General features: G+C 33.4%; 1 protein-coding gene across 6 annotated transcripts in view; it reads right to left on the minus strand.

The window, feature by feature from the left end:
* F13B (coagulation factor XIII B chain) overlaps nt 1-14,008 on the minus strand; it is a 33,810-nt gene that overhangs the window by 11,022 nt on the left and 8,780 nt on the right. For 3 of the 6 annotated variants that reach the window (XM_044377680.3, XM_048225003.2, XM_026480726.4), the window contains 6 exons: nt 13,716-13,892; nt 10,363-10,542; nt 10,090-10,275; nt 8,841-9,023; nt 1,285-1,485; nt 149-331 (listed from right to left, as the gene is read on the minus strand). In XM_044377680.3, the coding sequence (XP_044233615.2) occupies nt 149-331; nt 1,285-1,485; nt 8,841-9,023; nt 10,090-10,275; nt 10,363-10,542; nt 13,716-13,892 (1,110 nt within the window). The remainder of the gene's footprint in view (nt 1-148; nt 332-1,284; nt 1,486-8,840; nt 9,024-10,089; nt 10,276-10,362; nt 10,543-13,715; nt 13,893-14,008) is intronic. The other 3 variants (XM_044377681.3, XM_048225004.2, XM_048225005.2) reach the window with 1 other exon arrangement.

Genomic DNA, 14,008 nt, shown 5'->3' on the forward strand with positions numbered 1-14,008 from the left:
AGAATAGAAACCAGCGATGAGATAGGCACACAGATACACGAATATAGCAAATTAAGCATGTTAATAGTATTATATCAACTAACAGAGAAAAGAAAGTGAAAAAATATGGTTTTATTTCTTAAATAGGTGGCTATTTCGTAGTACATACCTAGACATGATGGTGGCATAGTCCACACTCCCTCTAAACAATAGGACTCCTTAGACCCTTGAAGGAAATGGTGATCAAAACATTTGTATTCTACCGAGGAACCATTTTCATAGATGTCTAATGTTGAACTGATTATGACCCCATTTTTAATAAGTGGAGGAGACGCACACAATCCTTTAGATTCTGAAAAAGATGATTTTAAAAGTATACAATGAATTTCTATAATAAGTATCCAATATTTTAATAATTGCTATAGAAATAAATAAGATAGGGACGACTAGGTGATTCAGTTGGTTAAGCACTGACTCTTGATTTGCTCAGGTTGTGATCTCAGGGGCATGGGACTGAGCCCCATCCTGGGCTTCACGCTCAATGTGGAGTCTGCTTGAGGATTTCTCTCATTCTGCCCCTCCTTCCCCCTGCCCCCGGCTCATGCTTTCTCTCTCTCTCTAAAATAAATGAATAAATCTTTTAAAAAAGAAATAAAATGAGATATTTCATATAAAAGCATTTTTAAGATAACTGTCAAATTTTAAATATTGAGAGCATAGTTCTATAATAACTTCATACTATAAAATTGATTATTACAATAGAATCTCATATGATAATATTGAAAAACATTTAAAACTGGTAAAGTATTAATAATCATGATTTTATTTTTCCCTTTTTATCTAGTCAAAAGTGAAAATGTATGAAACCCCTTTGAAGCCATGCTTTCTGTATGTATCCTCTTCCATTTTTTTCTTATTAAAAGTAATAGTTCCATATCCAAGGAGCAGACAGAATCTTTCAATCTGCATCAAGCCCTCTTCTGAAACAATACTCTCCAGCAAACCCCAAGAAAAGGAAAGTTTTCTAGAGTTGTTGATTGTTCACATGAGGGGGACCAGTCTTCTGATAGTCTGTTGATATCTATAAGACCTATTAATTTTCCCCTTTATAAAATTGACTTATTGGAATTAAAAGATGTCAGCATAGGTATCCTATTTAAGTGTATGTGCTTACTGGAAATTGATCAGATCATTCCCAATTTATAGATTAGAAGATGATGGTGAGTTGAGTAGGGTCTTTCTTATACTTTGAACCCAAGTGGTGATATTGGCCACCTGAGAAATTGTCTGAAAACACTGTTTTACCTTTTCTAATACATAAAGGATATCTCACTTCTCCTCTATTGCATTGTACAGATAATTCAGACAATGAAGTTGATGGAGATAAGTCATATCCTCGTTTACACACAAAATCTATTAAATCTCCATGTAAGACCTTTCCTTCATACTTCCACTTCATTTCTATGTTATTTCTGTGCATGTAATCCACATTAATAGTACACGGCTCTGTAAAACAAAATGTTCTTTTAAAATTATTTATTCATTTGACAAATATGAAGTTTAATGTATTTTTAAAAGAAAAATTTTGACAGGTATCAAAAGCAATGCTGTATATTTAACATTTACATTGTTAAAATTCCTCACACATATACATAATAAAAAGTATATGCTTTGTTATCAAATGAATTTATACATTTATTATTGTTATATTGTAAATTAAAACCACTTAATTTGAACATTAAAAAATATTGTTTAAGCTACAAGAGGCGCACCTTAGACTTATAAGTGAGGTTATAAAAAAGGATATACCATTGAAATAGAAGCAAAAAAAAAAAAAAAAAAGCCAAGGTAGCAATACTTATATTGGACAAAAGAGACTTTAAAACAAAGACTGTAACAAGAAATAAAGAAGCATAATGTAATCATAATGATAAAGAAATCATTCCAACAAGAGCATATAACAATTGTAAATATATATGTGCTCAAGAAAACCAGTCTAACCTTTAAGGTTCCTAAAGGAACCAAAACCAAAACCAAAACCAAAACCAAAACAAAAAAGCCCAAGATTAGTAGAAGGAAGGAAATAATAAAGAGCAGAGCAGAAATGAGTGACGTAGAGACTAAAAAAAAAAAAAAAAAAAAAAAAAAAAAAAAAAAAAAAGAGAAAAGGAAAGAAAATGTCAGTGAAACCAGGAGTTCTTTTTTGAAAAGGTAAACAAAATTGATAAACCTTTAGCCAGATTGATCAAGAAAAAAAGAGAGGACAAAAATAAATAAAATTAGAAACAAAAGAGAAGTAAAAACTGACACCACAGAAATACAAAGGATTAAAAGAGAATGCTACAAAAAAATTATATGCCAGCAAATTGGACAACCTAGAAGAAATAAATTCCTAGAAACCTATAATCTTCCAAAACTAAATCAGGAAGAAATAGAAAATCTGAACAGACCAATTACCAATTACCAATAACAACATTGAATTGGTAATTAAACTCCCAACAAACAAAAAGTCCAGGGCCAGATGGCTTCACAGGCGAATTCTACCAAACATTTAAAGAAGAGTTAACACCTATTCTCCTCAAATTATTCCAAAACATAAAAGAAGAAGGAAAGCTTCCAAGTACATTCTACAAGGCTAGGATCACCATGATACCAGAACCAGACAGACACTACAAACAAAGGTAACTACAGGCCAATATCCCCAATGAACACAGATGCAAAAATCCTCAACAAATTATTAGCAAACTGTATTCAACAACACATTAAAAAACCACCATGATCATGTGAAATTTATTCTAGAGATGCAAGGATGTTCCAATAGTCATAAATCATTCAATGTGATACACCACACAACAAAACAAAGGATAAAACCATATAGTCATCTCTGCAGATGCAGAAAAAGCATTTGACAAATGTCAACATCTACTCATTTAAAAAACACTCACTAAGTGGTTTAGAGGGAACATACCTCAACACAGTAAAGGCCATATATGATAAACTTACAGCTAACATCCTACGCAGTGGTTAAAAATGGGGAGCTTTTCCTCTAAGATCAGGAGCAAGACAAGGATGTCCATTCTTGTCACTTTTATTCAACATAGGACTGAAAGCTCTAGCCACAGTGATTAGGAAAAAAAAAAAAGGCAGCCAAATTGTTAAGGAAAAAAGTTAAACTGTCACTACTTGCAGATGACACGATACTATACACAAAAAACCTTAAAGATTCCATCAAAAAACTATTAGAAGTAAAAAAATGGATTCAGTAAAATCGTAGGATACAAAATTAATACACAGAAATCAATTGCATTTCTATGCCCAACTAACAAAGTAGCAGAAAGAGAAATTAAGAAAACCATTCTATTTATAAATATGCCAAAAAGAATAAAATACACAGGGATAGACTTAACCAAGGAGGTTAAGACCTGTACTCTGAAAACTATAAAACATATTGATGAAAGAAATTGAACCTGACACAGAAATGAAAAGACTTTCCATGCTCATGGATTGGAAGAATTAATATTGTTAAAATGTCCATACTAACCAGAGCAATCTACAGACCAATGAAATTTCTATCAAAATACCAATAGCATTTTTCACAGAACTAGAACAAATAATCCTAAAATTCGTATGGAACCACAAAAGATTCCAAATAACAAAAGCAATCTTCAGGAAGAAGAACAAAACTGGAGGTACCACAATCCCTGATCTCAAGATAACGACAAAGCTGAAGTAATCAAAGCAGTATGATACTAAGATAAAAATAGACACATAAATTTGTGGAACAGAATAGAGAGCCCAGAAATAAATCCATGCTCATATGGTCAGTTAATCTATGACAAAACGAGGCAAGAATATTACAATGGGAAAGACAATCTTTTCAGTAAATGATGCTGGGCAAACTGGACGGTGACATGCAAAAGAATGAAACCGGACCACTTTCTTACACCATACACAAGAATTAACTCAAAATGGATGAAAGACCTAAATGTGAGACCTGAAATCACAAAATTCCTAGAAGAAAATATAGACAGTAATCTTCTTGGCTTTGGCCTTAGCAACATTTTTCTAGATGTCTCCTGAGGCAAGGGAATCAAAAGCAAATATAAGCTATTGGGACTACATCAAAATAAAAAGCTTTTGCACAGCAAGGGAAACAATCAACAAAACAGGACAAAAAGGCAACTCACTGAATGGGTGGAGGTATTTGCAAAGGATATTTCTGATAATGGGTTAATATCCAAAATATATAAAGAAGTTATAAAACTCAACACAAAAAAACGCCACAAATAATCCAATTAAAAAAATAGGCAGGGGACCTGAATAGACATTTTTCAAAAAAAAGACTTATGAATGGCCAACAGACTCATGAAAAGATGCTCATCACCAGGGAAATACAATCAAAACCACAATGAGATATGACCTCACACCTGTCAGAATGGCTAGAGTCAAAAAGAGAAGTAACAAATGTTGGTAAGGATGTGGAGGGGAAAAAAACCCTCGTGCTGTGTTGGTGGGAATGTAAATTGGTGCAGCCACTGTGGTGAACATTATGGAGGGTCCTCAAAAAATTAAAAGTAAAAATACTATATGATCCAATAATTCCACTTCCAGGTATTTACCCAAATAAAATGAAAACAGCAATTCAAAAAGCTGTATGCACCTCTATGTTTATTGCAGCATTATTTACAAAGCCAAGAAATGAAAGCAACACATGTCCATATAATGAAATATTACTCAGCCATTAAAAAGGACAAAATTTTGCCATTTGCAACAACATGGATGTATCTAGAGGGTCTCATCCTAAGTGAAATAAGTCACAGAAAGACAGATACCATATGATTTACTTTTACGTGGAATCTAAAACATAAAACAAACACATACACAAGAAAACGCCCAGAAACAAAGCCCTCTATAAGAAAGCAAACTGATGGCTGCCAGAGGGAAAGGCAGTATGGGGATGGGCAAAATGGGTGAAGGGGTGTGGGAGATATAGGCTTCTGATTAGGGAAAGAATAAATCATGAGGATAAAAGGTACAACAGAGGGAATTTAGTCAATGGTATTGTAATAGCATTGTATGGTGACTGATGGTACCTACACTGGTGGTGAGCATAGCATGACATTTAGACTTGTCGAATCAATGTGTTGTATCCCCCAAAATAATATAACACTGTGTGCCATCTATACTTCAGTAAAAAAATATATATTTTTTATATTAAAAATATATAAAATATACACAAAAATATATATTTGATAATTTATATAAATTAAATATATAAATATATATAATATATTTATATATTTAATATAATTTTTATATATTTATATGAATTTATAGAAATTTATATATTTTTTATATTATAAAATATATAAATATTATATATGTATATATAAAAATATATATATTTTTACTGAAGTGTATATATGTATATTATAGTCACTTAGGTTAAGCATGATCTCCCTATAAAATAAAAATCATGAGGGGCACCTGGGTGGCTCAGTTGGTCAAGTGTCTGATTCTCGGTTTTGGCTCATGTCATGATGTCATGAGTCTTAGATCGAGACCCAGGCGGGGCTCCACTCCCAGCATAGAGTCTGCTTGAAGATTCTCTCCCTCTGCCCCTTCCCTGACTCATGTGTATACTCTCTTTCTCTCTTTCTAAAATAAACAAATCTTAAAAAAAAGTAAAAATCATGAGATAGAAAATACGTTTATTGTATAATATTTGTGAGATACCTACCACTTGAGGTACATCAAAGAACAAAACAAAGATCCCCACCCTCATGGAACACACATGGGAGAAACACACATGCACAACCAATAACTATAATAAATATATGGGTTTATAATCTGTGCCATCTTTAAACCACATACAAAAAATTAGATGGGAAATGAGTAGTGGAGGAAGAGGAAGGGCTTTCAAAAGGGATGAGGTAAGAGAAGTTACACTTTTAAGTTAAGTGGATGGGATAAGCCTAAATAAGAAATAGTATTTGCACAGACTTAAAGAAGGTTAATGAGTGAACCATGGCATTTTCTGAGGGAAGGGTGTTCCAGGAAGAGGAAACCGCCAGGAGGTGAGAGCATACTTAGCTTGTGTGAGGAAGAGCAAGGAGACCAGAGTGGCTGGAGTAGAATGAGATAGGGAAGATCAACACGGGGTGGTTAAAAAGGTTCATAATGTCGGGAACAATAACTCACAGATGGAAGATTCTGCTCCTTATCATACCATTTTTCCCATTTGTAGTGAGAATACTTGCAGTTCCTAAGGATAAATAAGATGTACTGAACTCTGCCCTCTTGCCCTTGATGACAATAAATGATCTTCATTCAGTATTTGCTTTGTTTTATTAGCACCAAGTCTATGTGTCTAGAGGCCATTTTTCCAGAAAAGAATGATAGATTTCCTTAAACCTTTCCAGTCTTTATCCTCAGAGATGACTGTACTTCCATTCAATGCATTATCAGTCACATCATTAAAAACTTAAAATCAAAAACCTTTATGAAAATATGAAAGCAACAGAAAAGCTATAGGTAGATATATTTGAATTTGATTGAGAACAGCGGCTTAAGAATGACTTGGAATAGAGAAACCACAAAGGAGATGTTGAAAGAGCTTAAGATTTAAAATTTAAACTTATATATATATATATATATATATATATATATATATATATATATATATATATATATATATATATATATATAACATAAATAAAATAAAAGGAAAATAAAAATGGTTGCAATATACATTGTTGTATCTTGCATCATTGTCAAATGAATAATATAATTTATATAAATAAAACTTTTTATTATTACAAGTACAAAAAATCAAAGTCATTGAAAAAAACAACCTGTGGCCACTAGAAAATTGAAAAATGCTCAATTGAGTAATACTTAAATAAACCAAATATATTAATATATTAACAAGTTAATATATTAATACTTAAATCAACCAAATCAAATGAAAATAAACTCAATTATTAGTACTTAAATAAACCAAATTAAAATAATTTTAATTGTTGGGTTAACAATATATGAAGATTAAAATATTCAAGTTGACGAGGATTAAGAAAATTACTACTTTAATCCACTGATGGTAGAGTTGTAAATCGGATTAACTTTCTGAAGGACAATTTGGCAATTAACAGAAAAATAATTAAAATTCCAGATCTTTTTGATCCAGAAATTCTTCTTCAGAAAATCTGAAAAAAATACCCACCACAAAATAAAACCTGTGAAATAAACACATTTAATTACAAAAATTAAAAAATAAAGTGTTTTTTATGTATGCAGACATTTAGTACAAAATGTATTGTTTGGAATATAAAAATGTTGAAAACACACTAAATTTCCATCAAAAAGTGATTAATTTAGGCATGACATACCTGCATTATGGAATCCTAGGCATCCATTAAAATGTATATTGCCGAAGTATATCAAACCATGCTCATAATATAGTTCGTGGGGAAAAAATGAGTTGCATAGCCTCTTATGACAGCATATATTTTTTTGTGAATATGTGTGTTGTGTATGTGTGTGTATGTACAAAAAAGGTTTAGAAAACCATTATCTTCAAAAACTAAGGATGTACTGTATGGTGACTAACATAACATAATAAAAATTATTATTTAAGAAAAAGAAAACCATTATCTAAATCATTAACAGCGCTTGTTTCAGCCTGAGTTACTGATATTTTCTGTTTTCTTCTAGTTGCTTCTATATATTTATTAATTTTTTGGTAAATAAAAATGATTTGCTTTTATAGTTTGAAATGTTAATACTTGTAATTAAGTGTCTATTTTATTTTAACTCAGAGAAATTTATACCATTACGTATTTGTAAAAGTCACAATGTAACAAGTTCGTTGCAACTGTAGTGACCAATTACATTACTTTTAAATGTAATTCTGACTAGTAAAGTTAAAAAATGAGGAAAATCTATAGGCCTGAAGTGAAAAGTGAATATTATGTTCTGAAAGTTATCTCAACTTAAATAATTATTTAGATAATTCCCTTAATTCTCCACTTGAATAATTAATGTTAATTACACCATGTCTTAATGCAAGATATATTTAAAGTAATCACAAACATGTTTTTATTTGCTCAACAAAATAGAACAAAGGTGACCATTCAAGTGAGGAATTGGCAGCCAAGAAAACTATTAACAATATGCTCTACCAAGGAAAGAATTGGATTGATTATTCTCTCCAAATGACATTCTGGGGACAAGATAGGGAGAGATGCTGAGGATATCAGTTAGGAGAAAAGTAATCAGTCACAAAAATGCAAATCTACTTCATGTCACTGAAATGCACACCTGAAAATGGCTAACATGGTGAATTAAAACAATTAAAACAAAAATAGTAGGTAAGAACTAATGTAGTTTTAGTCCCTCTGATGTTAGATTTTCTGCTTCCAAAAATGAGAAGGAAAAACACTTGGGAAAAAAGGATTTATACAAAAATCATCATTTCCATGCTACAAAATGTTATATAAAAATCACATAAAAATACAAACATAATAGTATAAGAAATTCAATGGGTTGTTATAAAAGGAATAAGTTCTAGGAATCTAACGTACATAATGGTGACCACAGTTAACAATATCGTTTTGTATACTTGAATGTTGCCAAGACAGTAGATCTTAAATGCACTCATCATAATGACAGGAACAACAGTAGTACAACTGCTATGTGAAGTGAGGGGAATGTTAATTAACCTTATTGTGTTAATCATTTCAAAACATATATGTGTGTCAACTCACTGCATTGTACACCTTAAATTCATATGTTATATGTCAATTGTATCTCAATAAAGCTGGGAAATTAAAAAAAAACAACCAACGTGTTCTCTGTCTTACCTAAGCAAATAGGTGGGGGTGACCATCTTCCTTGTTCACAATGAGATACCTTTGCTCCACTCAGTAAGTAATATTCATTGCATCTGTATTCTACCGAGGATCCTGTTGTGTAGCTTGCTAATAATCCATCAACAACAGCCCCATTGATTACATCAGGTGGAGGCTTACAATTCTCATTATTTTCTAAGAAAAGAGGTTATTTAAAAATCCATATGAATTTATAAGAACATAGTGATATAATATAGTTACTCATACCATTACACCTCATTATTTGTATTATATAGTTTAGAACAATGGATTTCTAAATTCCCCAGAAGTGAGACAAATGCTATTCAGACCAGATATTTTAAAAATTTACAAAGAATAAACAGCAAATGTTATGCCTAAAAACACATATGCAATCTGTCACTTTTCTTGCTTACGAAGGAATCATGATACAGATATTCTTAAAATGTATAGAAAGGTAAACAGTAACCTGAAGATTATGGTAAATTCTAAAACTATCCTTTATCATTATCCACTTTTATTTGTTAATTCTCATTCCTTTCATCCCAGACCTCAGTCTATCCATGGATGAAATTGTCTACTTTTTCTCTCTTTAGTTTTTCTCTTACTCTTCTCATTTCTTTAGCTTCCTTAATAGCTAGTCTCTTATGCAATAAATATTTTAAGTAAACATGTTTGTAGAGATCTTTCTAGGAGAGATTAAGAAATGAGAAGGGTGACAGGAAGGGTGGCACCCAGGAGTGGCAATGTAGCCTGGTTGTGCTTGTGAGTGAAACAAAAGACCAGGGACAGGTCTCAGAAGGGTATAGAGCTCAGACTCGCCAGATGCATAAGTAATATCAGAAGCACTGCCACAAAGGCAGGAATAGAGTGCTCTAACATGACTTCGTAGGGCATGGAGGGAGAGGAAGTAGATCACGATCATGGCCAGTCACCCCATCCACTGTTACTTATGTGCTTTCATTAAAGCTCAGGAATCATGGTGTCAAACAGGTCAGATAACAGTGCTCAGCAATAATGTATATTCAAAAAAATTTTCTGGTTTCCCAATTCTTTATATTGGGTTAAATTCTACAGATGGCTGCATACACACAAAAAAAGTAGCAGAGTAGGTGTTGAATCAGTGTGTTTTCTAACTTTTCTAAGTGGTAGTCTCTTGCTAGAAATATGTGGGTTAAGTAAGGAAAATGAAAAATTTTTACACTATAGGCATAGCTATTGCTGGTAAGCATAGCATACGTACCAACACACTCAGGAGGACGTGTCCACTTTCCACGTTTACAAGTTATTTCTCTTGATCCACGGAGATGATACCCACTTTTGCATTCATATGCCACTTTATCCCCATTGTAAAAAATCGTAGAGTTCAGGTTTGCTGTACCACTCTCAATGAAGGGTGGGTCACCACAGACTGTCTTCTCCTTTTCTTCTGAAAAGAGACAAATTGAAGAGAAGAGACCATTTAGCTATACACGCAGACTTCGTTTTAGGGAAAGCTGATTAAGGTGTTGCTAACCAATGCATTTTGGAGGTTCTGTCCATTTTCCATTTTCACAACGTATTTCTTCTGAACCCTGTATCTCAAAATAAAGTTCACATTCTATATGAACTGTTTCTCCATGACGATAAGTTGTCGAATATGTTTGAATTTTGGAGTTTAGAGGCAGAGGCGGAGGAGGACATCGATTTCTTCTTCCTTATGAAAAAAATCACCATATTTAGTCATATAATTACAAAAAATAATACGTAGATTTAATAAGCACATTTGTAGAGCCAAGTACCACAGGAAGTATAGAAGACAGACCGTAGGGTCACCCCTTGATCTCCACTTTTGATGTTTTTGATGTTCACTTCCTTGTGTGATAGCCCTCCCCATAAGCAGGAACTGTGACTTGCTCCTAAGCAATGAATGCAGCAAAGATGATGGGAGTATGTGATTATGTATGCATTATATGCGACATAGTATGGTAAGGCCATTCTTGCTGAGAGACTCTCTCCCTGCTGATTTTGCTAAAAAACAAGCCCCCACATTGTGAGTTTCCAAATGGGGAGGGCAACAAGGCAAGGGGCAGAGGGCTGCCTCCAGCCAGCAGCCAAGAAGAAATTGAGGCTCTCAGTTCAGCTGTCTGCAAAGTCCTCAATGCTACCAATAACCACGAGTTTGAAAGCAGATTCTTCCCCAGTCCAGCCTCAGATGAGACTGAAGCCCTGGCTGACACTTTTATTACAGTTTTGTTTGACAGGAATGCAGAGGACCCAGATAAGCCAGGCTCAGACTCCTACAGAAATTGTGAAATACTGCAAGTGTGCTGTTTTGAGCTGCTAAATTTGTGATGGCACTGTTGTGTACCAATAGAAAATGAAAAAAGCAAGCAAATTAAAACAGCATTGTTTATCTCCTCTAGTCCTAAAATAACTTTATTAAGCAAGGACAATCATTTTTCTCCTGGATAAATAAACTGAAACTTCTGAAATAAGTAAATTAACTATTAAGTGATGGATCTGTTCTTGCACCTATGTCTGTATGAATTAAATAAAATCTGTTCTTTGGTACTCTAAAACACAGACTGTATTAATTTCCTGTTGCTGTTGTGATAAATTATTACAATTAGGTGGCTTAAAATAGCACAAATTTAGTCTCTTACAGTTCTGGAAGCCAAAAGTCCAGAATCAGTTTCATTGGGCTGCAATCAAGTTGTCAGGAGAGCTGCATTCCTTCTGCATGTTTTATGAATCAGTTTCTTTGCCTTTTCAAGCTTCCTTCTGGAGGCTGCATGCATTCCTAGGCACATGACCTTTCTTCCTATTGCTCCAACCTCTTGCTTCCATTCCATTGTCACATCTCTATTCCTCTTTGGTAGTCAAATTTCCCTCTGCCTCCCTCTTATAAAGAGGCTGGTGATTATATTTAGGGCCCACATGGAAAATCCCAGAAATTATTCCTACCTCAAGATCCTTAACTTTATCACTTGTGCAAAGTCCCTTTTGCCATATAAGTAAGGTAACATTCACTGGTTCCAGGGATTAGGATATAATTTATTATTATTCAGCCAACTGCACTGCCTACCCTACATCTAATGACTATTTACTACAGAAAGTAACAGGCACGTTGGCATGCTGACTAATTTGGACGAGGGGGATGTGGAGTAGACATTAAGTTTCACCATTTATTTCTGAAATAACATGCTACAGACAATTTGCTAATAATCTTCTTCACTACTGTTAGACCAAGGCTCTTGAGCAGGACTGGAAAATTAAACACAGAAACAAAAATTTTGAAGTTATCATTTGGTGCATTTAAAGAATTAGGATTATTCTGGGCAATCCCATCTCATACTGCAGGTCATCTCCCTCTTTCACCCCTCCTAGCATTTGCTGCAAATCTTCACCCCCTCTTCCAAGTTCCACTTTTCTGTCTTCCTCTTATCTATCAATAATGACATTATTTTCTACACTACAGAGAAAATTGAGGTTATCAACACCTTTACCTCTCCCCATCCTTCTAATCCTCAAACTCCTATTTATCTTTCAGTTCCAATGTTATCCATCACCTCCAAAAATGCTATCCCACATGATACCAATCGAAATCTTCAGTGTTTGCTCAAATACTTTATACTTGACCTTATTGTATTTGTCACATTGTGTCAAATACTTTTTCAAATTTGGTTTCCCTGCTAGGCTTGGACTTCCTTCATATCTCATTGTAGGTCTGTTTAAACGACTCTTGAATTGTTGTCTTCCAACAGGTGATCATACTATCTGCTTGAACATGTCCAGTGATAGAAACTTACTTACCATAGACATTACATTTTAGGAGCGCTCCGACTAGATGACATTACATTTTAGGATAGCTCTTACTAGAGGACCATATTTTCTATTTTTACTCTGGGTAATAGTCTGTTGATTTTTCTGTTCTCTACCCCCAACATTTTGAAGTCGGTATTTTCAGATCAGGAAATATGTGACCAAATAAGAAAGAACCCTCACAAAGCTGCCAGCTTGGGATGACTGAATCTAGTAATTCCCAATAAATAAAATGTATTCATCATAATAAGAGAGTTTAAAAGTTATACCTACTCTACAAACAAATGCAAAACTTAAGATTTCTTCAGATTAAATATTGCTGAAAATATCTAGCAATGATTGAAAATACCATATTTATTTTTAAAAGTAGAATTCAGCATAATATCCTCTAGTTCCATCCATGTCATTGCAAATGGCAAGATTTCATTCTTTTTTTTATAATAATTTTTTAAAATTATGTTAGTCACCATACAGTACATCCCTAGTTTTTGATGTAAAGTTCCATGATTCATTACTTGTGTAAAACACCCAGTGCACCATGCAATACGTGCCCTCCTTACTACCCATTGCAAACCTATCCCATCCCTCCACGCCCCTCCCCTCTGAAGCCCTCAGTTTGTTTCTCAGAGTCCATAGTGGCTGAGTTATCATAAGTCAGTCAGAGAAAGACAAATATTATATGATTTCATTCATATGTGGAATTTAAGAAACAAAACAGATGAACATAGGGGAAGGGAAGGACAAATAAAATAAGACAAAAACGGAGAGGGAGGAAAACCGTAAGAGACTCTAAATTCTAGGAAACAAACTGAGGGTTGCTGGAGGGGAAGTGGGTGGGGGATGGGGTCACTGGGTGATGGGCATTTTAAGGAAAGCACTAGAATTAATGAGCACTGGGTGTTGTATGCAACTGATGAATCACTAAATTCTACCCCTGAAACTTAAAAAATATAGCACTCAGGGCAAGAATTAGGTATCAACAGAAACATTTTTTTTTCATAGAAATTAAAGCTGATTAAAACATGATATTTTATTTGTATGACTATGAAATTTTTAAAAAGTTACCTTCACATACAGGAGATTCTGGGTACCAACCAAAGTTATAGCACTGAATTAAGTCAGATCCACTTAGATAATAATTTGTATGACAGAAAAACTGAACTACATCTCCTTCTTCATATGTTTGCTTTATAGGATGAAAATAACCATTTTCTATTAATCTTAAAGAAGAGCACTTTAATTCTAAAAATGAAAGAACAAAATACAAAAAAAAAGTGTTATTTTTTCTGTTGAACAAAATTCACCTACAACTTACATACCATATCTGGAATAGAAATTAGTAAATTTGCCATATTTTG

Source organism: Ursus arctos, unplaced genomic scaffold, assembly GCF_023065955.2.
Source record: "Ursus arctos isolate Adak ecotype North America unplaced genomic scaffold, UrsArc2.0 scaffold_2, whole genome shotgun sequence".
NCBI classification, from domain to species: domain Eukaryota; kingdom Metazoa; phylum Chordata; class Mammalia; order Carnivora; family Ursidae; genus Ursus; species Ursus arctos.